The sequence below is a fragment of the Betta splendens genome, chromosome 7 (assembly GCF_900634795.4).
Source record: "Betta splendens chromosome 7, fBetSpl5.4, whole genome shotgun sequence".
Classification (NCBI taxonomy): Eukaryota; Metazoa; Chordata; class Actinopteri; order Anabantiformes; family Osphronemidae; genus Betta; species Betta splendens.
The window spans coordinates 17,110,902-17,137,068 of NC_040887.2; the positions used below are offsets into that span (position 1 = coordinate 17,110,902).

The 26,167-nt window shown below is 45.3% G+C and overlaps 2 protein-coding genes across 3 annotated transcripts; both read left to right on the forward strand.

Moving 5' to 3' along the window:
• Positions 1–28: 28 nt before the first annotated feature.
• kansl2 (KAT8 regulatory NSL complex subunit 2) lies at positions 29–7,055 on the forward strand. Its single transcript, XM_029157690.2, has 9 exons — positions 29–163; positions 1,076–1,333; positions 1,450–1,622; positions 4,134–4,248; positions 4,681–4,844; positions 4,940–5,103; positions 5,285–5,381; positions 5,825–6,078; positions 6,729–7,055. Exons 2-9 carry the CDS (start codon positions 1,083–1,085, stop codon positions 6,933–6,935), a joined length of 1,425 nt encoding a protein of 474 aa, XP_029013523.1. The 5' UTR covers positions 29–163; positions 1,076–1,082; the 3' UTR covers positions 6,936–7,055.
• A 741-nt stretch (positions 7,056–7,796) lies between these two features.
• On the forward strand, positions 7,797–26,102 carry nckap5l (NCK-associated protein 5-like). Of its 2 annotated transcripts, none has more exons than XM_055510112.1 (13): positions 7,797–8,129; positions 16,919–16,998; positions 19,325–19,469; positions 19,761–19,825; positions 19,920–19,958; positions 20,040–20,150; positions 20,300–20,392; positions 20,594–23,394; positions 23,478–23,598; positions 23,745–23,817; positions 24,189–24,467; positions 24,553–24,704; positions 25,105–26,102. In XM_055510112.1, the coding sequence occupies exons 3-13, from the start codon at positions 19,325–19,327 to the stop codon at positions 25,357–25,359; spliced, it is 4,134 nt and encodes a 1,377-aa protein (XP_055366087.1). In that variant the 5' UTR covers positions 7,797–8,129; positions 16,919–16,998; the 3' UTR covers positions 25,360–26,102. The 2 variants fall into 2 exon arrangements, with proteins under 2 accessions (XP_055366087.1, XP_055366088.1); XM_055510113.1 differs by lacking the exon at positions 7,797–8,129 and adding an exon at positions 8,148–15,379.
• The last annotated feature ends 65 nt before the right edge of the window (positions 26,103–26,167 follow it).

Consider the following 26,167-nt stretch of genomic DNA (forward strand, 5'->3'; position numbering starts at 1 on the left):
TGTCCAATGAAATGCTTTGACGGGTGGCGTTCTGGCCAATTGGATCTTGAGGTGGGCGGGAAGTTTGGACAACATTAGCTGTGGCAGTATTTGGGAATGCAGGAAAGTCGATGTAGTGTCGTGTTCCGTAGAGGCTGTGCGGTGTACGACTGCAGAGAGAGAGGTAAGAATTTATGAAGTTAAACTAAGGATGGATTACGTTTTTGGGGCGACTACATTTTCCTTATAGTGAAATATGCGGTTGCAAATTATCACTGAATGGAAAGAATCTTTTTATATCTACAAAAGATAAAGATTAGCCGATAGTCAGTTTAGCAACCGCTAAACAAAGATGGCGACTATGCAACTGAAAGAGTGACTACGTAACGAGAGGCGGGCTGTGTTGGTGTGGCGCCTGTTTATGACCAAAGCTAAGCGTTAATATTGGCACTGAGCTCAGTCGCGTTTATTGAGCACCGGTAGCGTGTTTTCTTGTGTCGAGGTCGTTGTCATAAATGTAGTTTAACTTAATAAAAAAAATAAAGCTTGAGAGGCCACGTGACCGCCTGCTGTAGCACTTGTCGTTTATTCGGTATCATAAACCTGATCTTACAAACTGTTGCGTATAATCCCCGTTTATATCATTTTCGTGCAACCAATGCTAACACTTGTTAATATCTACAAACGCTTGCAGAGGATAAATCTAAATCTGAGCACACATTGTCATAACAAACCATCAAAGCTGGTGGAGACATTCGCTAAATCTAGATATTTTCAGATAAACCTACAATATGAAAAGTCGTCACCACAGTGAGTGTGTTTATTCACATACTAACTGAAATCAACAGCCTAACAGTGAAGTCGATGCCGAGTTGGTGCAGTTACTGTCAACATCTACATGAATGTTAAGTCAATTACTTCATGTGCTAAGAACTAAATGTGCAGTCTGAACAGTCACTGAAAAACAGACACATCCCTAAAATACAGTTTAACTGGCATATACAGTTACATGCTGGAACCAATATAAAGTCATTTTAACCCTATTGGTCTTTTTTTCCAAACTATTCTTTCAAAAGCATGTTATTATATTTTGCAGATTTCCAATGAACAGAATACGAATTCATGTTTTGCCCTCAAGTCGCAATCGGGTGACCCAGACAGCCCGACCTCAGGAGCCACAGGCCTGCTCCTTCACCCAGCGACAATGCTCCCAGCCGCGCCTGGAAGGCCTAGATTACTGCATCAAACACATTCTGGAAGACAAGACCGCTCCCTACAAGCAGTGCAGCTATGTTTCTGCTAAGAATGGCAAACGCTGCCTCAATGCTGCGCCAAAGGTTGAGCGGAAAGATGGGTTAGTAGAAAACAAACATTCCAATTTAATTTCCCTTTGCTCTGTGTGTGTCCGTGTGTGTGTGTGTCCAAAGACTAATGTCTGCTCTACCTCTTCTCATATCACTCTCTTTTCAGTGTGACATTTTGTGCAGAGCATGCTCGCAGGAATGCTATGGCTCTGAGAGCGCAAATGAGAAAAATGTCTTCTGGGCCATCCCCAGAGACACTGTTGTCTCAACTCAGTGGGTACAGCAGTGCTGAGACACACAACCTTGATGCAGGGCGCTCTGACGCAAGTCAGATTCTAGGTAAGTCCTTTTAAGTTCCTCTCAAATACTTAAGAATAACATTAGGGCTGCAACAATGAATCGATAATAATCCATGACGAAAATTGCTCGATAATGATTTGCCGGTAACGATTAGTCTGGTTGCTCATTTGACGGCGCAGTGCAATGGCAAAATAACGCAGCCGCTGGCAAAATGCCGGATAAAACAAACCAAGCAGCAGCAGCAAGAGAAAGGCTGCGCCCTAATTTCTTCAAACAAAAACAATGTTAACCTGCAAGTCATACAAAATTCAGCTGGTGGTTTGTAAATTCTACAGCGACACAGGAGAACGTAAAAATTAAACACTGGTGTCCGGGATGTAGCAGCGGTAACTCTGTTAATCAATCAATAGATTTAAAAAAAAATGCAGCACAGAGTGCTTAACAGATAACCCTTCCTACTAAAGGTTGTGGAGGGAGGTAGAATAAATAAATAGATGAAAATAAAAATAATAAGATACATGAAAGCTTCAATAAGCCATATATTAAAACAGTAATAAAGCATATATTGCAAATGCAGAAAACAGACAACCATCGTCATCATCATCCTTTTTGCAACCCTAAGGTATTTTGGGTAGGCATAGACAGTGACCATAATGCTGGAAAGCCGGCTTAACCATGAGTTTTAGTTCGAACTTCAACGATGATTTGTAGAGTCCTGCCCGCAAACCTGAGGGTTCTACAAGGCTTATAGGGGATGAGGAGCTCTGATAAATAGCTAGGGTTAGCCCTAGCCCTAACCATTAACAGCCTTGAAGACCAGTAATAATCTTAAAATGAATTCTAAAACACAGGTAGCCAATGGAGAGACTTTAATATTGGAATAATGTGTTCTCTCTTTCTGGTCCTCGTCAGTACTCTAGCTGCTGAATTTTGTATCGGTTGTAGTTGACCAATGCTCCTCTTGGGGAGACCACAAAGAAGAGCATTGCAGTAGTCAAGTCTGCTGGTGTTAAAAGCATGCATAAGACTCTGTGTTGGCTTGAGAGAGAAATGGGTGAACTCTGGCAATGTTTTTAAGTTGATAGAATGCATTTTTGGTTATGGTCCTGATATGTGGTTGTAAATTAAAATCAGAGTCAAAAGTCACACCGTGGTCTAAAAAGCAGGTAACTGATTTTAACTGCGATACAATGTTACTAAGTATCTTTGCATCAACCAGGACAAATTTCTCTAGTGTTTCCCTATATAGAACAGTAGAATCAGATATATTAAAATTCATATTTGATAGCTTTGATCTAAAATGTTTAATTTTACTGCAGAAGTGTTCTGCAAACTCTTCACAAATCAGATCAGTTGTTACAAATTTGTAATTTAAAGAAGAATTAATTAAATGGTTGATTGTGGAGAAAAGGACTTTTGGGTAGTTCTGGTTCTCTAATCAGCTTGAGAAATATGTCTTGCTTGTTTTACAGTTCTGTTTTAAAGTATTTGGTGGTGAATTGTCAGTTTACTTTTCCTCCGTCTTCTTTGTCCTATTCTGCAATTTCTTTTAAGCTTTTTAGTTTCTTAATTTCTCCATGGTGTTGTATTTACCATGACTTTCCTTTTTGTTTTATTGGCGTTAGTGTCAAAAATGGTTTTAAGCTTACTGTTAAAAAATGGGGGAGGGCTATGTTATTCAAAGATGTGATATTCAAATGCTTTATAGTGAACAAACACCATATTTCTTTAACCAAGTGACAGGGAAATAATGGTATCTGTGCCTTCTCCTTTCTTATCAATCCTTGATTCTTGTACAAAGCTGTATTCTGGTGGTGAGGTTTCAATGAGTGCAGCTGCTCCATCAGTACTAAGCCATGTCTCAGTTAAAGACATGCAGTCAATATATATCATATCATATATCATATTATATATCATGACATGAAGACTCTTCATTAAGTGCTGCTGTGTTAAAAGTTACTGTTTTACTTAATCTGGCTCATCCCAAGCGTCTGCTGGCTGTGCAATCATCTCGTTCGCTACATAGTGATGAGCGGCGCCACCACAGAACAGCGCTTATATGACGACATGGTTTTTAGTAGTTGACTACTACTAAAAAGTAGTAGCAGCTCCAGTCAACTAGGTTGACTGGAGCTGCTGCAGATCTTCATGTTGGAACAAAACTCTATGCTTGCTTTTCTTTATTTTTATTTTAGATATTTAAATTTTAAACAAAACCCATCATTTCAATAATAAAACTTTAAGAGTCAAAATTTAGTTTTAAAAAAAACCCCTGAGGGATTTCTAGTAAGCAAAACATGAATTGCATTGAAACAGGGACCAACCACATGCCAATCCTCTCAAAGTGTAGCACACACACACAGACAAGCATGCACATACACATACCAACATATAATATATGTATGTGAGGGATGTGAATGATGTGAGTGCCTCTCTTGTTTTTGCACCAACTGCATTAATTGAGTCAAGAAAGGAGTTTCTCATTCATTAATTGTTCACAGAGCGTGTGTCGACCAAATTTTGATTTTAAGTTACACCCTCTTTGGACAGATAATGATAGCCTGAGTGAAGAGGAGCCGGGGCCTTTGGTACTTGACCAGACATGGAGGGGAGACCCTGATAGTGAAGCTGACAGTCTTGATAGTGACCACGAGGATCCTCTGAAGTAAGCTTAATAATGCTGTCTACAAGGTTTAAATCTGAAAGTGCGTTGTCACTTTTCTTTAAAATTTTTATTTTCACGTTTGTATTTTACTACAAACCGCTTCTCAGGATTTCAGAATGTTGTTTTGGCAAAATCAAGTAATCTGCAACTAGCCTGTATAAAACACTGGGTTTCTTATGTTGTTGATATACAGCAATTTTTCAGACTACATAATTGAACTGGATGAGCTTTTAAAACCTGTGAAATACTAGTGTAAGTTACTAAAACCAGTGAAATGGGTGTAACGTGATGTTTGTTTGTACATGGCTGCAACATTTGAACATAATGAATACGATGGCAAAAGTAACATACAACACTATAAAGGAAACGACAGAGCTGAGATCTGACATGATCTTTTGTCTGTGTCCTTATGTTTGATCCCTGCAATTGTAGACATGCAGGAGTGTACACAGCGGAGGAAGTGGCTCTCATCACCCGTGAAAAACTCATCAGGCTTCAGTCTCTCTACATTGACCAGTTCAAACGCCTGCAACATCTGCTTAAGGAGAAGAAGCGTCGATACTTGCACAGCCGCAAAGCGGAGCATGATACTCTGGGTGATTATGCAAATTAATTGATTGTGATGCAAGCCCTTTTCTTATCATAAGGTCTCACAATCTTAAGTAATTTTATTTGTTTGTGTTGGTAACAGGTGGCAGTCTGCTGACAGGGCCTGAAGGACTGTCCATGAAAGAGAGAGAGAACCTCAAGAAGCTCAAAGCTCTGCGTCGATACCGTCGTCGGTACGGCGTGGAAGCCCTGCTGCATCGGCAGCTGAGGGAGAGAAGGCAGGCTGTGACAGATGGTGCTCCCAAGGTGGGTCTGAACACACCCAATGACAAAGTAGGGCTGATTTGAAGACTCTTCCCCCAGCACCAAAACTCTCTTCATACTCCTTGAAAGGCTACACATGCAGTTGTCTGTCTGTCTATAGAAGCTTTGAGATGCCTGGAATTTGGTGATATGACGAACTGAACACTTGTTTTCTTTGTTGTAGCTAAACTCGAAAATGTTGTATGAAAAATGCATGTCCTTGGTGGAAGGAACCCGGTGCACCAACCCCTGCCTGCCTATGACCAAACACTGTGTACTACGTATCCATCATGCTACCCTAATGATGTTGACTGCTTTTATTTTTGGAATTCTAGCCTTTATTCACTACGGCCCCGGTCAAGACCGTCAGCTTGCAGTAGCTGCTGGTTTCAAAGGGAGCCTACATGAACACCTTCTTGTGGTCCGTTGATAGTTTTTCCCAGTTACAAAGGGGCTAATCAGTTCATCTGGAAGGAACAAAACTCACTTTTATTATTATTATTATTATTATTATTATTATTATTATTATTATAAATCAGGACTGGTATTGATTACACGGACCAAACTCTCCTTATTGCACAGAACCGCTTAGGCTCATTAATACCTAATATTACTTGCATCAATAAGTAGCCTATTGTTTATTGGTCAGGGTTTGTTTTTTGGCTGTTTCTCTGTATGTTTTTTTAACGTGAAGACATAATTTCCCTGACAACCAAAAACTCAGACATCTACCAGGACAACAATCAGGTGCTGTTTAAAATGTGTCCAGGCCTGAAGGATGTCCCCTGTGACCGTACTGTGCACATGGGTCAGTCGGATGAGCCTCGCTGCCCTCTCCACCTAACCCTTCCTCCTCCCATGTATCAGCCTGAGCAAGAACCTCCAGCACAGGAGCAGCTCACAACTGCAAGCAGAGACATGTATCTGAGTGCAGCAGAGCTTCAACCCACGGAGAGCCTTCCCCTGGAGTTTAGTGATGTGAGTAGATCCTCTGATTTGAGCAAGAAAGTTCCAGTAGTAATTGTGGTGCTTTGTCTGGGTGGTTTAAGTAAATCTTTCTTTAGGCTGGTGCAGCTCTCGGCCTACGGGCCATTTGTTTTTAGGTGTTCTCTCCTTGTCTGGGTTTGTTGTCACGGTTTTGTTTGGGGTGTTTGCTGTTCAGGGCAGTTAAACATCTTTTGTCCTATTTTCATGACAAGGAGTAAAAACATTTTAATAAATTAGGACACGTCTCTAGTGGTCAGTATAGCTTTGCCGTTTCATTGCCATAAAATCATTACTAATGAAACTTGTTTTTATTTGTTTTTGCAATTTTGTGTGGGGTAAATTGACTTCCAGATGGATTTAACTCAACAACTTCACACAGTAGCGCTTATCCACCTTTTTAATGTGGTTGATTTGTACAAAAACATTGCTTGAGTTTAGAGGATGTGATGTTAAAGCTTAAACCATGATGTCTGTGATGCTCATACTAAAACACTGGGGCTTCGGTAAATAATTTTAAACTTAAAACATTCTTGACAGTTTCCCATCCTCTAATGAAGTTTGATATTTCAAAATAAGGGCCAGTGAAAGTGATGAAATACAGAAAGTTGAATAATGTGTATAACAATATTAATGTCATCCAGGACCTGGATGTGGAGGGAGATGGTATGCAGGGCCCCCCATCCCCTTTACAGTTTGACACGGCCCTGGCCCTCGAAGACCAAACCATCAGAGCCATTGCTGAAGCCCCAATGGAGATTCTGACTGGAGAAGACCCAGACCCGGTTGACTTGGACGCCTCAGGACAAGAACTTTTAGAAAGAGACGTGGATGCAATCATGCAGGACTAGGTTAATCCCTGATTAGAGCTTCTGTTATATTTAAATTTTGACCGGTGGATATTGTACATTATGTCACAAGTTCTGTGTATGTTAATTGAGAGGAGTTTAATAAAGTTTTGTGGAAAACTGCGTCATCAGGTAAAAATCAATTTGTCATTATACAGTACTTTGTATGTTCACACTCAGACATTTAGTGGTTTGTTTCACTGCTACAGCCTTGATGAACAGAAGCAAAACGTTTCAGTAAGCATTAAGCGACCATTGGTTGTGATTGCTGCACATTTTTTCAGAAGTTTCTTAACCACAATCTACAAACGCAATACAGAACATAATGTTATTCTTCTCAGCCAGGTTTGACAACTTTATTTTGCAAACCAACCCCAGGTTCTCTTTTGAAACATCTAAATCTAACAATGTTTGGTTTAAAAATAAAAAAATAATAATAACCTTAATACGTTAAGATGTTATGGCCACATGAATTGCAAAGTTATTCTTTGTGACAAACCCAATGTTTTGTGTCTACATAACTGTGAAAGGGATAACGTGATCTGACAGTGATGCAGATCAGTGAGTGGTTATGAGATAATTAACCTATTTGTAAATTCAGTGTGTCCTGTGCTATAGTAAAGGGGGGTGATACAACCCATACATGTGTTCAAAAGTGTAGAAAAACTATTAGTTGAACTGACTGCTGACTTTTTAAAGAACTGATTAACAATAAAGAAGTGATTTAATTTTTGTAACGGATCTCATGACAAACACCCGGTTTTATGTTAAGGTTGCGTTTATAAAAACATTTGATTTTATTGTTACTGTAGCATTGAGACAGAGCTAATCACAATTTAAGGCACTTGTGGACTATCATGTGTTAATGTTAACTGATTAATATGTTTAGCTTTGATTTGTTTACGTCTCTTCTCGACTCACTCGTTTGTGTTTGCTGCAGACTCGCGACCTCACATCTTCAGGCGTGAGTTGCGTTCGGCGGCCTGGGCGGGTAACGCAACGAAACGCAACGCAACGCAGGCTCGTGCAATGACATCACTTTTCCTCAACCCAAACACTGAACGCAGGCAGCGAGGAAGCGTCCGCTGCTGCAGGAGAGGACGCGGCTGGAAACCAGCACCAGTTTGCACGTTGGGACAAACGCTGCTTCATCCACCATGACGCGGCGTCGCCTGCGCCATTTCCCGACCCAATAAGGTGAGTGTGTCTGGAGGAGAAGCCCGGTTCGTGCGGTCCGCAGCGCGGAGGTTCGCTGGATGCCGACACTGGTCATTGTTTTAACATCAGCCGGAAACGGCCGCGGATCCGGCGAAATGCTCTTTAACGCGCGGCGAACGTTAACGCGGACGTGGTCTTGTGCGGTTTCCTGGGGTTCGTTGGGCGTGACAGAAGAACCGTCGAACCGAACCCGTTGCGGTGCAGTCTGGGTTCGGAGGCCCGGTACCCTGGATAGACCGCTGATATGTGTTGGGCCGTGGTCCCGTCTTTGTGCTTCTGTGTAACTGCATTAGACGGCAGCGCCGCACAAAACGTCGAGGTTCAGTCTGGTGAAAACGGAACCGTCGTTTTGCGAGTGAATTTTAATTTTTTGTTTGCAGAAAATAATTGGGAGCAGCCGGTGTTGAACTGCTTCCATGTGACGGGTGTAAATGACAAAAATGATCAGGACTAATGAGAATGAGAATGAATTAAATGTGGGCGGAGGATGAAGCAAAACCTCAGAAAGTCTCATTTAATTATGGATATATGTGACAATATACATTTATCACAGTTTCACAGGTCTTTTATTTGCTGATGCCCCTCTAGAAGTGTTTCCTTTGATTTGACCTTCCCTGTTCACAATCGTGTATAAAGTCCACAGATCCCATTAAATGTGATAGTAGGAAGCTGATTTATCTGGAGCAGTGTTTTAGTTTTTCGCGTTTACTGTGACTTCATAATTATATGTAAAACAAAGTATAATGTAAACTATGTTTTACGTGGTCGGTTCTTTTTTCAGCATAGTCTCAAATGTGTCTGAACATAATGAGGTTCCTGATGAAACACTGAGCGTTGACACTATTAGTTAATTACCAGTTAGTTAGTCTTCATCACATTTGCTCATCATGTGATTCTGGTCTGAAACTCTTTGAGGGACTTGCTGTTTCTCCTGCAGTCAGAGATTTAGCACCACCCACTTTTTTTCCTTCAGCATGTTGTTTGGAAACTATTTCTGCTTTTTACTACATCATTTTGATTTATCTATAAAAAATCTTTGTATTATAATAATGTATAATGTTTTTGGCTGTGTCCATACGTTTAAGATGTAGCATATGTTACTGCAGTTGTGCAGGTATGTATCCTTAGTTCATTGAGTCCCATTGAGAAAGTGGTATGAAGTAGGGATGCAGTGTCCATCTTATTGTCGTGGTAACAGCGACCGTGGCCGGTACTTCAGGAGCAGAACCAGACTCTTATAGTGAAGCCTGAGTCACTCGTGTGGATTTATGCCAAATATGAAAGCAAAATGCAGCAGGCTCGGTCCCTGTATCTGTATCCATCCTGCTTGGATGTGTAGTTAGCCACAATCTCATATAAAACTTATATTCTAGCAGATTTAAAGGTGCCAGTTGTCAGACTTGAGGGAACGGCACAGATATGTACAGCAAAATACCTCTATCAGCGTGATGTGATATTACCACAGAAGCAGAAGAAAGTCCTGAGCCCATCTCATTTTCCATATCACTAAAGTAACAATATAATAGATTCAGATTTGAAGTGTTTATAGAACAGGGTTGAACCTCTGTCCTGTTTTACAGGTTTTTACTCACACTCGTCCTTTTTGGCCTTTGGACATGAAATCTTGCAGAGCAGGTCTCTACTAGCAGAAGCTGCCTGTGGCACATAGAGACCACAGAACAGTTAGCACAGATGAGTTTCAGTCGCCATAACCCAAATGCAGCCACCTCAGGCTGTGACAGCAGACGATGTGGTTGGAGGAGACATAACCATGTCTGTGCTCATTGTAGTGATGCCCGGTTGTGGGGTCCACTGTGCTTCAGCGTTGTAGCCTGGATCCAAACCCAGCGATCCCTTATGCTCACAGCTGAGGGGAAATGGTGTCTGCAGACAGATGAGCCCTTCGGCTGTGGTGCCTTTTGTTTATCGTGTCAGTTGGAACATCTAACAACTCAGAATCTTTTCCTTGAGGCAGCTGTGCAGTGTCTGGTTGGTCAGGTCAACTCTGTGAAGGGCGGGAGCAGTAATAGTGTGTCTTGGGCGGTGTTTGGACCGAGACAGACTGTGAGTGGGTGACACAGACCCTGGTCTATAAAGGCAAGAAGCAGGATTCTGGATCTGGATCAGACCAATAAGTGCACCTCTAAGATACTTAGTGTGTAAAGCATGGAGTCAAAGACATGAGCAGAATGTCTGAACTGTGGGTTTTGGGGCCCTTTAACAGTTTAACCTTTCAGCTGCTCAGTGTTAGTGACAAAGTCCACACAGCATGGATCCTGTTTTACTCCCAAGATGATGGTTTCTTGTTGGGTTCATGTTAGAAAGAATTTTCATTTGCTCTTAGTTTGTTTCCAGGGCATAATATCTATGCTGAATACACTTAATGAGGACTTGTTGGACGCGTTTATGCTCTGCTCTGGTTTTTGTGAATTACAGACTCCGTCTCAGCCAGAATTGAGGCTGTAAAATATTTAGTCTTCGCTGAAGAGCTCGGTGAAAGGCTCGATGAATCTTTTAGTGTTTCAGGCTGTTCTTTCTAATTTTACTTTTGCTTTTGTCAGTCACACTAGTCTTTTAGCATATGACGTAAAAAATCTTTGTGACTTTCTGGAACTAATGGATTAGTTTCCTGAAAAATAAATTCGATTCCTACCAAATCAGTCTTTCCTGTGTGTTAGAGGTTGTTTGTCTTTGCACCATTTTTTCTCCAGACAAGTTTGAAAAGTGCTCTTCACTCGTTCAGTGTGGCTTTTTTCCTTTTTCACTTTTAGGCACAAAGGCACAATGACTTAGTGTATATGTTTGTCAAATAATCCCAGTCTCAGTTGTGGTGGAAATTTTCCATAAAGAAGCAGATGATTGACCAAAAATAATGGTTAATTTGCCAAAAGTGCCATGATAATAAAAGTGCCTCTGGATCATCACATGTGGTAGTTGTATGTTTTGTCGTGTCTGTATATTAGTCAATAATTAGCACAGCAACACAACATGCTGTGACTCCAGGTCAGTCTGTTGTAGTTCACCAGATTCATCAGGACAGTCCAGTAGATGACGGGTCAGAACCTGTCACAATGCTCCGCCCCGTCTTCTGCATCCTCAGACTGCGACGAGGACCTCCCCTCATACCTGCTCAGGCCTCGCTCGCCCTGCTGTCTGATGCAGGTGCTGTTGCCACTGTAATGTACCAGCGGCACAAAAGGCACTTCTGAATTCTCATTAGCAACTGGAAATATTCATCAGTTATTCCACGGAGTTGGCTCTGTGTGACAGAGCTCAGCAGGAAGGAAGACTGACGGAGCTCATCACAAACACACGGGGCCAATTATATTTAGATCAAAGGACGTGTGTTAGTTTGTTTTCCCCTTTTGTGAAGTTATTAATTTCAGATCAAATCTTGTTGAAATTATTTATGGGTGTATTAGCAAGATCATTAACCAAAGGAGTCCCAGGGAAGACTGTAAAAGTTTGGCTTCATGTTTCCGTGGACACACAGACGAGTCTGTAACATGCAGCAGTCTGTCTGTTTCTCTACACTTTATTTTCATTTGTCCTGAAACAAAAGGAGGAACCTTATTGAGGAACTTAAAGCACCATCCCCCTACGCCCTCTGCTGCAGTCCCTTAAAATCCTACGAGTCTAAGCTCGTGTTTTAAAGTCCTCACATTGTGATGATACCTGAGATCCAAAGATCAAACCCAAACACTGCATCAGCTTTAGACTGGACACGATGTCGGATCAGAACCTGGACTCGCTCGTTTGGCATCACCAGGCTTTTGCTTCAACGTGGCTGTTTCTTTTTGGTTGTTTTTTTTGTCATTTGATGCAAATATGAGTCGCTAAGGATCGCATTGTAAAGACATGGGCGCTAGCGTGGACCCGGTCAACTACAGCTGCTCCTGTGGTTGGAGGTCTAGATACAAGGCTCATGGTGCGTTGGCAGGAGATCTCTCAACAAATGGTTTTCATTAGCGTTTTCATGAAGAGCTCAGATGTTTTTATAGAAAGATTTATTAAGGTCTGTGCAGCTTTGGAATGATGTAAGTTCTGCAACTCTTTTTATTCTTCTATCAGTCAAACATTGTTTGTATAGAACCTGCAATTAAACCTAAACCAAAGACACAAAGTTAAAAATAGTGAAACACATGAACTCTCTTTCTACCTAAAGCTGTGATAAGCTCATCACCAGGACAGACCCCCGTCACACGGTCATTAACATCAGGTCTTTAAGGATGTGGATACTCCTGAACAGAAACAACTGGCCGACCTGAAGGGTCTGTGTCTTTGAGCCGTCTTCTCCTTGACCTTGTCAGCATCTATAAATACTGAAAAGCAGCTGACACAGAGCTGCTTCTATTATTGTCCATTAAACTGTCTACCCCTAAAAAGAGGCTTCTACCTTTTGAGTCTGATTTACAGCTTAATTCAGAATTTCCCTTCATCTGCCATCTGACATTAATGGTGGACCATCTGCTAATGAAGTGTTCCTCCTTAATGGTGATGTGTGAATATGGAGAATTGTCTATATCAGGAAAAAGTGAATGATATTCACGACTCCCAGAGCACAGCTAGGTGATCAATTCTAAATTTAAATTCAGCTCATTCATGGATTTTAGATTTGGAAACTTTAACACAAATTGTAATAATTTAAAATCATGGAGGTTGTAGTGAAAACCAGCCAGAGAGAAGAAGCGCATAAAGAATAACCAGCCATGTCCAAAACCTTCAGTATCTCGCAACACTGTGGATTCTTTAGTTAGTAGGAATCCACAGCAAACAAAAATAGACTCCCACAAGTTTTAGTGACTGAAAATCTGAAATGGACGCCTTCCAATGAAAGCAGACACCAGAAACCTTTCCCAAAACCCCTCCAGTTCAGATCAGGAGCAAAAAGGAGTCAAGTGATCCTTGACAATCAGCCTGAAAAGCATCAATGCCAGCAACAATATATCAGCAGTTCATTTATTTTCATGATTGACAAGCATAAGATAATTGTTTTTTATGTATACATAAATTGGCAAAGTTAAAAAAAAATACATTTGGTAAGGTCTATTGTGTTTTTTTCAAAGCTACGGAAGATGTTCCTGAAAACCTGGAGCCAGAAACTCGCTGAACCAGTAAATGACTTGTCAGAATGCAGCAGCTGTGAATTTAAATAGTCAAATGACTTCACTCGTGTCTGCTACATCATGTTGTCTCTGCGTTTTAGCTTGAATGGTTTCCTGTGTAATCAGGCTCCAGGAGCTGCTTGTGATGATGGTTTCCATATTGTTTGCTTGCAAAGACAAAGCTCTTCTTTCCCATCGGTTTTACTTTCCGTGACCAGCGCCACTCAGCGTTTGACTGGTGGAGCTCGCTCCTCTGGAAACGTGGAGGCTGAAGGCAGCAACAATGAGGCTTTTTAGTTGAGAGCGACTCTGGTTGCCTTGTGCTGCTGCAGGGCGTCATGTGACCAGCTCTCATTCAGGTCATGTTGGTCTGTTGAATCTTTGACCCTCTTTGAAGGACGCTCCCATTCATCTGCACAGATATCAGAGCAGAGGTGGGACGGTCCTCTGACACCAGCATCCAGCTGCTGGTTCTGTGTGAAATGGGTTTCAGTCTTCACCTATGACTAAGACTCACGGCTGGAAACAGCTCAACACTATGAGGACTCCCAGTCTCAGATGCTGAGAGGAAGCCTGGGTTTGTTTTCCTTCATGGTTCTATCAGCTCAAATTGTATTTTAATGTGTTATTAAGCTGTGTCTTCAGGCTGGGAAAGGTTCTTTAAATGGGTGGAGCATCACTTAAATGTAACATCTTCTCTGTAACTACTTGGTTACTTCGTCGAGAGTCTGGGGCCAGGATTCTTTACGCTGCTTGGTCAAATCTGATGTGAACCATGTGATTTGGACTCTGCCTCGTCTGGTGACTCAGGTTACAAGTAAACGACGTTTTGTCCTCGTATTATTTTGTGTTTGTTGTTGCTGCCTTAGCTCCTGGTCATTTTGTCATCAGACTTGGTTTAGTGTGGCTGGTATGTCTGGGATGATGATGATGTGACTTCATTAACCTCTTAGGACCCAAACTGATCTGTTTCACACTCAATGAAGTTTAACCTCGACTTGTTTATACTTTATTGGTTTTACAGCAGAGTTTAGTTTCAACATTTTAAGTTGAACAAACTTAAATGTTTAATCAGCTTTATTTTTCTAATCTAAATTAACATACAAGTATCAGCTCAAACTCATGCTCAGGAAGAACCGGGCTCATCGGGGCGGATGGAGAAGAGTAAAAGTGTTCTGATAACCTGTGAACATAATTCTATAAGAGTTTATTACGCACTGATCCAATGAATGGCTTTATTCTTGGTCACAGAGCTGCCTCTCAGCTGTCACTGGGCAAGTGGCCAGATGTACATGTACACAGGTCAGTTGTGCACCTACGGCTAGTTAAGAATCATCCGTAGACATGGGGAGAATCCGCAGACTGGAACCTGGTCCAGCCCAGAAAGGGAACCTGCAGCACTTCATCAGTTCATCCAAGAAAATAACCAGCATCTTAAGTGACACAGATACTTTGGACCTGTTGTTGTTGACATGTTCAGCGACTTGCCTCGTCTTTTTGTTTTCGGTGCTGTCACATTGGACTCAGTCTAACACTTACTCCCAGTGTGACTAAGACAATCCTCTTAGCACAGAGCCTGTTTTCTTTCTAGGCCACTGAACGCTCGCTTCAGCCGGTTGCCAGAGATCCTGGCTCAGTCCCAGTCTCTCGTCTACGGCGTGGTGGGGTCTTTTTGAAGCTATCGCCCCCCTTCCCTCCTAATCTTTATGGCCTGAACCAGCAGCTGCAGGGTTAATGTTTTAGCAGCAGCAGCAGCAGCAGCAGCAGCAGCAGCAGCAGACAGGCAGGAGGAGTAGGAGGGGAGAGGCGGGGAGGTGGGGGCTGGTCCACAGCTGTTGTAGTAGGAGGGTCTACCTCACTCACCCTGGAACAATGGGAGACATGGCAGCCTCTACAAACAGCACAGAGACACACACACAATGCACATGAGCGAGGACGGGCCTTCAGCCGCAGGAGAGGAAACCGGTGACGGCACTTCTACCAGGGGAGGAAATAATCTCCCTGAACCAGAGAGCAGCCGGGATCCGTGAGGCTGAGGCCTCTTTTGCGGCGCCGTGCCTTTTTCTTCTGCAGTGAGGAGGCTTCAGACGAGCTCACCGGATGACTGAGACGGGCTGGAGCGAGGTGAGCCGGGCCGGAGCCGGGGGTCCCGAAGCCTTTGATGTTAAAAGTGATTTGTTTTGAGACCGGAGCGTCGTGACAGTGAGGAGACATGTGTGTAGTGCTGGCATGAATGGACTGTGTGTTTGTGGGGATCAGTTTACATTAGAGGAGCTTGAGATGAATGCAGGATCGTGGAGGACGACGACAAAGTGTCATAAATCTGCCTGAGTGTGTAAACACTGTGATAAAACAAAAAACCTGTGTGAGGGGGTTTCCTCTGTGTGTGTGTGTGTGCGCGTGTGTGTGTGTGTGTGTGTGTGTGTGTGTGTGTGTGTGTGTGTGTGTGTGTGTGTGTGTGTGTGTGTGTGTGTGTGTGTGTGTGTGTGTGTGTGTGCGAGGGGTTGCTCTCTCGTGGCACACGTCCAGCCTTTCATGCCCTTTTGGGGGAGAAAGCTCAGCTCCTTCGTCCCCTCCCCCACCTCCTCTCCTCCGCTGCCTCCACTTCCCATCCCAAAAATTGCTACGATTTGTCTCGGTTCCTCCAGCCGACATCAGACAGGAAGCAGCGCTGAGGGAGCCCACCAGCCTGATTCTGTCTCACCCACCTCCCTCTGCCTCTTTGATATTTATCCTCGTCTGTATTAATGATGCAGACTTCACATGGAGTCGACAAAAACAGGGAAAGAGGCGCTGGCCTACATTTTTTTGAAATTGGAAGATGCCGTCTACCCAGATCGGCTTTATTCTGCCATGTGAGGATTTAGGTTTTTTGCACAGTGGGAACCACAGTCTGCACCGTCCACACTGGCAGAAATCTTTTTAATGTGCAACTGACATAGTTGAAGAATCTTTTGTGCTTCATCTTTGAATATTTACTTGCCCTCATATCTTTGATTTCATTAACGTATCCTTATCTACAGTCTCCAGCTTCTTCACGATCGTCTGCGTTTCCTTTTGATGGATCACAGATCGTGGGCACTTTTCCCAGGGCCAAGTGAGGAGGACTCAGCCAGACCAGAGGATCCGCTCGTGTCCCATTAAAACCAGGATTGAGGGAGCAGATGCCCAACACCTCTAATCCCATTTCAGTTTGACAAGCTCTAACAGGATCCAGCCTTGTTGCCCTGTAGAGCTGTTGTGGAAATGAAGAGTTAAGGCTCGATGCCTCAACGTATGTGGAGTGATGAAGACAAAGCAGGAGCTGAGGAGATGCTGCAGCAGACGAAGCGTTGCATGTAGAGACTGAACGTGTCTGTAAAACCAGAAATAACCCAACATTAGATTCAAAAGGAAACCGTGATCCAGCAGCATGTTCTCTGGGTGTAAGGGGTCTTCTCAGATGATGACGATGAGTCTGCTGAATTATCCACCTGTCTCTCATTACCAGAGATAAAGGGACAAAAGTAGACTTTAAGACAAAGAGCACAACAGAGGCCTCGGGGCGACGGAACTTCTTCCTCTCCTCCTGCTTCCTGCTGCGTGATGTCAGCGACGTCGGATGTTCATCAAAGCAAACAAAGTTTACTCATTAAACGTGCCCATGTGTTTTCTTGCCCTCAGCTCTTTGGTTTTGCTGCTGGGAGACGGAGGCCCGACGGTAGACGGACTGCTCATCGAGGATCATAGCAACGACTGCTCATGTGAGTTAGAAACGTCTGTCACCCTGACATGTTAGTTCAACACAGACGAACTGCTCGCTCTATAAAATGCTAAAAATGGCGCCATCGGTCTCTCCTTTAATACCTTGGAAGGTGAATCATTAAATCGATGCCTAATTGAAATGTTTCAAAATTCATTGTCTAATTGTTTTGCACTGAAAACATTACTTTTTAATGGGACAGAATGATTCATGAACCTAAATGTCAGACCAGAGAATTTTTGGCATCATGGCTGAGAAGCATGAAAATCCAAAACGCCCGAAGAGTTTCTGATGTAAATCAGGTTCCTGAAAGTAAAATCATCTCATCTGTTTATGGGAGCTGTTGAAGCGAGCTGTGTTTGATGCATCTATCTGAGCTATTTTAGGAAAAACACTTGACTTCCAGGTGTTTTTGTTCAGTCATTGGAACTTTAGCCCACGAGCAGCTTGATTGGCTCTTTGTTTACACTCTGCTGATGAAAAAGCTGCGATCACTAAAAAAGAGCAAAGCTTTTGCCTTCGACCTTCAGCTCATTTTGATGCTTTTTGCTTTCCTTCCTTTTCCTGAACTGCACTGAGGGATTCAGTATGTTCTGCTTGTTGTGTGACGATCAGACACGCTGTTTAGGTTGTTTCTGTAGCCTTCGATGGCACACTGTGTAGTCATGGAAACTCCCACTGAGCCGCTTGTATCCCAGCCCAGACCCGAAGCTTATAGATGAGAATAGGAACAGAGTGCCTTCATCATTACAACAGACCCAGGCAACATCTCTCTTCACAAGACCCCGAAGCTAATGCTTCATAAATACGTAGAGTAAACCACTGGTCAGTAGATTACTGGTGTCTTAATCCCTTGATGAGCTTTCATTGTTTGATCAGAGGACCCATCATGTAAACGGTGGTGACCTGGAGCAAACACACTTTAACCACCGCTGAAGCTACAGAACCACGTCTGTTATATTCAGCATCCATTTAGTTTGTCTTTTGGCCCATGCAGTAATTTGGTTGTCAAACACAAAGATGTGAGCATGTTGCTGCTGCCCAGAGCTTTAATGTGCATTAGTGAGGATCTGATATTTATAACCACTTGGCAGATCCAAGGTCAAACATATCACTAATATCAGCTTCTGTCCTTAGATGGGCTGCATTGATCTTACATGTGTAGTCGATAGCAGCTCAATAAGCTTCCCACATAGTGGCTGCTGTTGCTGACGGTCACAAGCTGATGATGTTCAGTCATCTTCCTGTAACACGAGGCCTTCAGATCTCTGGTTCCTTATGAAATGAGAAGCTAGTAAACATTTCCCAGAAGTGGGATTCATTCCTTTTGGAACTGTTCTGTTTCTACATATTCTATAATTTACACCCCCACGGATCTTGCTGAATGTGGGAGTCACAATGTGTTTTAGTAGTTTAGTTGATGTTGATGAGTTCATCCATCATTCTTTTAAGGAGACTTCAGTCTCAGCAGCACTCTAATATTTTTCTTTATTAATCAGCTCATCCATATTGGATCTGATCAATCCGTGATCACCTGTGTTTGAAGCTTTCCCGTCCCTCAGAAACCGCTCCAGACTGGTCAGGTTCCATTTGGCAGCTTTGGTCTTATCATGTATTATTTATGGTTTAGCACTGCCAACAGAAAAAAAGAATCATAAAACTTTAACCCACTTTAATGCCATCTGACTCAGCGCCCTTGTTGCTCATTGCTGCAAAGAAGAAGTGGAACATTGATGGTGAGAGATGCTGCTTTCAAGAGATGGAATTTACAGAAATTTGGGGCAAATGTGTGTTTGTCTCGTCTTTGAAGTTGTTTAATATCCCTTAACGTTGGCCTGGCGCGTGGCACCATGACACGCGTTCAGGCTAAGTCTTTTTTTGCGCTGCAGAGATTTCTTTGTCAGAGGAAATTGGACATGTTTTGCTTTAAAAGATGTGTCTGATTGTTTGCCATAAGGAAGCATCTGAGTGTTGATCTTTAGGGGAAACGTGCAGCGATGAGCAGCTACTCGGTCACATTAGGGCATTAGAAACAAGCTGCAGCTTCGCACAGAGAACTTCCCAGAATGACTTCCTTGATAGTTTCTCGCCAGACAACATGTGAAAACAGGTGTTTAGAATGGTAACATGTGTCACTATTAACAGTGAAGCCCTGATTGGATTTGATAGGTTAGTAACTAAGCAAAGTGTGTGTCTGTCAAAAAGGTCAAAGTCACTGAGAGGGAGCTCTTTACGCAGTGGAGGAGATAGTTGTGTCATAATGTCTCATAACGCTGGTCACTTCCAGTGTTTGTCATTTGACGGTGTTTCCTTCTCTGTGTGGTCAGATGATAACAATGTCCGATGAAACGGAACAGAGAATGTGCGACGAGGACTTCGGTTCCGACGAGGAGGGCGTGGAAGGAGACGTGGAGTCGTACCTGGAGGACAACAGCAGCGAGCTGATGGATCGTCTGAGAGAGCTGGAGGCCAGTAGATGACACAACACGCTTTGATTCACAAACAGGCAGGATTTAGGTTAAGGAGCTCAGGTTGGACCTGTTTACAATGCTCCATGTGCATCTGTTCTATGCCACTGTAAAACATTATCAAGCAAAAAATAAAATATGGTAATCAGTAATATATTAAAATGTTTGTAGGTGATGTTTTGATGTTTTGGAGTCACTCGTGTGACTGAAGTGGCTCCAAAACGACAGTAAATACTGAAGGAGTTTCGTAGTTTTAAACCTCTGGTCTCAATGAACATGTTTTTATCACAGGCAGAGAATTCTGCTCTGATGTTGGCGAATGAGAGTCAGAGGGAGGCCTACGAGAGATGCTTGGATGAGGTGAGTTCACGCTTTCCTCAATGAAGTTTGTCATGAACAATGTTTGACTCGTCTCAGTTGTGCACCAACACCTACTGCTGCTGCTTCTTCTCAGGTGGCCAACCACGTGGTCCAAGCTCTGCTGAACCAGAAGGTAGCACACAGTCTGCATTCAGCTCGACCTCGTGTCGCAGGTTGAGGTCAGAGCGTTGTCTTAAAGCTTTGTGTTCGACAGGATCTGAGGGAAGAGTGCATCAAGCTGAAGATGCTGGTGTTTGACCTGGAGAGACAGAACCGAGCGCTTTGTGAGCTTTTCCAGAAGAAGCTGCCGACAGCTCACTACCAGGTAAAACCGCTTCTCCTGTAATAAATGGACTAACTCTGTGCTTCTGCTGTGACTCATCATTCGCTGAATCTCCGCTGTGCCACTAATGAATGTCAGTGATGTGTCAGTCAGACGGCGTGATCAGCTGTCTGATGAATCTCCTGTTGCAGGTCCAGACAGGACCTCTCCCAGACTACAATGCACAGCTGCACAATGACTCTCCCAAACAGGTGGAGCCTGCACAGACCGAAGCACAAGCCAAGGTGATTATGACAAACACACACACAGCGGAGTGAAGCCGTGTCTCCGAGCCCACGGTCCCACCTGTGTGTCTGACGCCATCTGTTGTGATTCTGCTGCTAATCTTCCACTGCACTCACAGGCCTGCAGGAGCTAGATCGTTTGACCATTATAAGGTCTGAGCTGTGAATTAGGTTCTGATCCAAATGTTTTTCTCCATGAAGGGAAACGGCTACAGCACACCACACGCCTCCCCAGGCCCTCACTGCCCAGGGACGTCCATGGAGGCACTGTCCCCCTTCTTCAAGAAGAAAGCACACATCCTGGAGGTGTTACGCAAGATCGAGGAGACGGACCCTCTGAAGTTCCACCCGTCCACGGCCAGCCTGTCCTTCTGTGACTACAGCCAGGTGCTGATGTCCACGGAGGCCGTGTTGGCCTCCACAGACGCCCTCCCACTGCAGTGCAAGTCCCATCAGGCGCACTGCCTCTGCTCCTGCTCTGACACACATGCCGTCCAGCACGTCAATGGTGACGGTGCGGGGAAGTGCGACGGCGGGACCCCCTGCTGTTTGCACTGCAAGAGGAGCCCAAATGGGCCACAGCCGTGCAGTCACACCTGCAGTCCTTCAAAAAGAAGTCCTGCAGCTGCTGTGGGCGAGTGTCATAGTAACAGTAGGTCGGCGGAGTCTGCATCATTGTCTAAACCATGCACAAACAAGGAGGCAGCGGGCGTCAGCGCCCATCCATCAGGTGCCGATCTTACCAATCAAAGCCTGGAGGTGATGGGGACGGAGCAGCAGGAGGATTGTGCAACTGCTAGTGTCTCTGAGGACCAGACGGGTTTCTGTCCTGCTGTCCAGCAGCCTGCGAAGACCCACAGCTCCCACAGCTCCCACTGTGACATGCAGGCTAGCGATGGCTTCCTCAATGGCTCGTCGCTGACGTCTGTCCAAGACGTCTCGTTCACAGATCCCATCCAAAACCAAGACACCCCAGACCCCGAGGCCTCCGTGAGAGCCAGCGCCTCTGTCAGTCCCAGCCCCTCCTGCCTCAGCGACGTCAAAGCCGCTGCCATCAACTCGCCGTCCAAACTGCTCAAGTTCCTCAAAATCCCCTCCATCGGGGAGAAGGCTCAGGCGCCGCCGCCGGCTGTTCGCCTGAGTCCCCAGCTCACCCGCCACTCCAGGATCCCGTGTCGCACCAACAACTATGAGGTGTATCACTCCCCGGTTCCCACACGCAGAGCCACCACCACGGAGAGGTGCAGACAGCCGCCTCCTCCACCCTCCAGGTCTGAGTCCTACCCAGCCACGCACTCAGCCCCCACCTCCCCACCACAGCCCGAAGACGTGTGCGCCCCGCTCACCAAGGAAAGCTACAGCAGCCTCTCCACGCCCAAAGCCTGCTCTGGATCCAAAACAGGCGCCTCCTCATTCACCTCCTCCCCCAAAGCCTCCCAGAAGGTCCCTCTCTATGAAAATGTTTGTGACGTGTCCACTAACTCCAGAGAGGAGACTCAGGACCAAGGCCTTGAGAAAAGAACCACGTTCCCAACGCCAATTAAGGTGAATGGTGGCGAGAGAAAGCTGGTTAAATCGCTGCCAGAAAGCGTCCTGAACCCGGCCCCTCCTCAGAACCAGTCCTCCTCCTCCACATCAGAGTCCACATCTGATGATGAGGAGGATTCAGAGAGCCCAGTATGGGTTAATCATCACAGCCTGCCCAGCTCGTCCGCTCCCAGCAAAGCTCAGGGCAGAGCCAACGTCTCACGGGCCCAGGAGAAACGGGACACAGATGGACAGGAGGTCACAGCGCAGAGCTCTGAGCTGGTCCAGCAGCAGCCACCACCGCCTCCAGCCAGGAGAACCGACTCGTCGTCCATACCCAAGAGACCCGCGCCCGGATCAGTGAGGTCTCAGGCTGACTCCAGTCACCATGCCTTCAAAGACAGACTGGCTGCTCTGGGCAAACTGAGGAGCTCTGAGGATCTACATGTTGGAGTCAAGGCAGTGGACATGGTCGCTGAGGGCGTGTATGAAGAGAAAGGGAAGAGCAGCGAGAGACCCTCGGAGCTCCACAAGGAGGAGCAGAGACATTCAAAACACACAGACTCTCTGGACGGTAAAACTAAAACCAGCAGTGCTTTGAAGTACCCAGGCTCGTCTCAGCCTCCAGGTCCGCCTGTGGCTAAACAGGAAGGCTTCAAGAGCAAAATAGGTCTGCCCTCCCCCAACGCAGATGCTCCGCAGGTGCTACGCAATAACATTAAGTGTCCTGGATCCCTGAATCTTCCCTACAGCGTTAAATCTGGTGTTGGTCCACACAGCAGCAGCAGCCCCAACAAGATCCCCCCAAAGTCCCCGTCCAAGCCTACCCAGGGCTCATCTGTGCAGAGGGGGGGGAAGTCCACAGACGTGCCACGCTACTCGTCCAAATCCGAAGAGAGGACCAAGATCTCTGGGAAGGGGAAGAAGAATCCCCTGTATGGAGACAGCCTCCCACCGCCTCCCCCCAGACCTCCAATGTGTGAGGGGGAAAAGCCGGCGCCCGGCCCACAGTCTGCCATCGAACAGAAGGTCATGAAAGGCATCGAGGAGAACGTGCTGAAGCTTCAGGTGCAGGACAAAGGTGGGCAGAGCAACGAGGTCAAGCAGAAGTCCTCCAATGGCATCGCCAGCTGGTTCGGCCTGAAGAAGAGCAAGCTGCCAGCACTCAGCCGCAAGGCGGACGCGGCCAAAGCCAAGGACGAGAAGAAGGAGTGGAAGATCAACATCCCCTCTGTGGGCCGGGACTCGGTCAAAATGGCCGCCAGGTGCAAGGAAGGCGTGGAGGGCCTGAACATCTCCACTCTGATGGAGAAGGCGGAGGGCCTGAGGAGGGCGCTGGAGGAGGAGCGGGTGTACGTGGAGAAGTCGGGCAGGGGCCACTCCTGCGAGGTGGTGCTGGACCAGGCTCAGGGGCAGCTGGCGGTGATGTACCGGGGCGTGCGATCGGACAGCTTCATGCAGCAGCTCCTCAACAGGTGAGGTGGATGCCCTCGAGGCGTGGACGCCTTTGGGTCCATTGTTCACGCTGTAATCGCTGTGTTTGCTGTTTGAAATCTAGGGTGGACGGGAAGGACGTGATCTCGGTGCCACAGCGTCGCCTCTCGTTCGACTGCGAGTCTTCGAAGCCAGTGTTTCCTGTGCAGAGCGGCGGCGTCGGCTACGCCAGCGACATGGACAAGGTCCTTCTCTATTTACTGTGTGTAGACTAGGATGAGTTGATTTGCAGGAGGGCGGGGCTTAAACTCAGCCCCCTCCCTTTCTCACCTCTACATGCTGTGACAGTACAGTCACTGCTCATCTGCTGCTGTGTCGTCCTTTCGTGCAGGGATTAGACAGAATCGCTAAGATTACGTCGGATGAAAACCTCACCGACTCGGTTCACGCTCAGCACTTTGCAGGTAAGACTGTCTGAAGTGATGGAAGATCAAAGCGGTCCACTATACATAAAATCAGTTCAGTTTTATGTTTATCAGTTATAAACTAAGCTTCGCTCTCGGCTTCTGTGGTTGTTGTTTGGGGAGTAAATGCATGGTTTTAATCCCCCAGTGAACTTTGGTTACCTTTTTGACTAGTCAATACATTTTGGTTTTAATAAACAAACAAAGAGGAATTCCTCACACTAGCATCAAAGATAAGTTGATCAAACCCACTCAGCAACTGTAGTGATGACATTTAATGACATTTTATTTCCCAAAACATGTCAGATCTTCTATCTTTGCATTCCATCGTCATCATTAGCCAACACTCACTGTCCATGTGACCTCTGCAGGCTCCGGTGCCTCCACATACACCTTGGACAGCGGCATCGGCACGTTCCCGCTGCCTGACTACACAGGCGGCGCCGTGGGCCGGGGTCTGTCCAGGACGAGGGCCGCGACGGAGCACCGCTCCTCCGGCTCCCCGGAGAGGGCTGGACGGCGGTCCCGCACCCTGGACAGGGAGCCGACGTCACAGGAGGACTCGCACGCTCCTCACAAGCACCTGGTGCCCACCATCCAGTACGGCTCCATGCTGGAGGGACGGAATTCAGCCAGCATCATCCATGAAGGTGAAGACTCACACCAAGGAACACAGAAAACCCTTTAGTCATTTTTAAACTAATTTTGTGTGATTTTGATTCTGATTTATTCTAGACAAAGAGATTTCTGGGGTCAACATGTTTTCTCCACGTTCCAAGACTTGGACTTTCCCCAACCTGAAGACTCCAGCAGGGCCAGCAGAGGTTTACCTGGCGGTGGAGGAGGAGGAGAAGGCCAGCGTGTCCTTTGGGTCGCCGTTCAGAGGGGTAGGAGTCAGAGTTCAGTTGACCATCAGTCACCTGTGAAAACGTGGAGATGCATTACATTAGCTCTATTCACTTTTGTTTGTTGCCTATTAGAAACACAAGATGAGTGCTAGAAGGTACTTTAAAAGACTTTGCTAAAAAATCTGCAGTAATGTGTAATTTTTCCTGAACTGGTTGTGTTTCCTGGTGAAACAGACCAGATACAGAAACAGTGAAGGTGAAAACGGATGCACTCCCGTCTTACGTAACACAAAACACAGAACCACAATCTCCCATTACAAATTATTAATCAGTTCTCTATTAAAGATTCACAGTTGCCTTGTGTCTGTAACCCACTTAGGTTTTTGCACCTGAAGGCATTACATAAGATGAAATGTTTCCCACCTGTCTTCACTCTTAGAACATGAAGGCTGGCAGTCCGTCCTCTAGCCGGGGGGTCGGCCCAGGCAGCCTGCCTGTCCCCGCCCAGCTGAGCCGCAGGGGGAAGGCCCGCACGCCGAGCGTGGCTGAGGTGGGCCGCGAGGCGGGCCTGGAGCTGCTCAGGGAGCGGCCGGAGGAGGCCCTTTCTCCGAGCCGCCCTCAGGTGCTGGAGACCCCGGAGTCTCTGAGCGACTCTCTGTACGACAGCCTGTCGTCCTGCGGCAGTCAGGGATGATCGGCCGACCCGGGGCTCGTGTTGGGGATGTACATCAACTGTTCCCTGTTGACACCCACAGAACATTCTGGTGATGTTGCAACTGGAATGATGAATGGATAGACTTCTCAGGATTTCCAATAAACATGAAGCCAAAAGCCACTCCAGTAACTGGTTGGTTACTTTTTCACAATCAGACTTGACTGTGGACATTTCCCTCTCGTGTGTACAGGACTCCGAATCGCATGGCCAAGCTACTCACTAGCACAACGCGTCACTCCCGGTAGTTGTTCAGCAACGTTGTTTGTTTTCCCTTAACTCAGCTGACAGGAAGCCGTGAGCAGTTCAACAGCTGACATACCGAACCAATACATGGGCTCTGTTCTCTGCATCACAACGTACAAAAAAAGAATGAAAAAAAAAGAATGTTCATGTGATTTATTATCGCTCATCTCATCTCATGCATCAGTTCTAAATGTAAAATCGACTTTATTGATCATGTTGATATTGTTTTTTAAAAGTCAGAATTTGTCTGTTCTGTTTTAAATCATTAAAACATTTAAAGGTAATATATACCAGCAATAATGGAAAAGATAAATGGCTTCACTGCTCAGTGAACGTTTCTATTATTTATTTATTTGGAGTGTTCATCATTTGCAGTCTTTTACATTCATACGTTGCATTTCAACATGTTATGTTGTTCTAATAGAGGTTCTCTGCCTACTGCTGTTTTTCCAACTTTCTAATTAAAATGTTTTCAGTTAGTTGAGTGTTTGTCATTTTTAAAGCAGGTGATTTGTGTCCAATTATTTCAGTTCCACGCATCCTA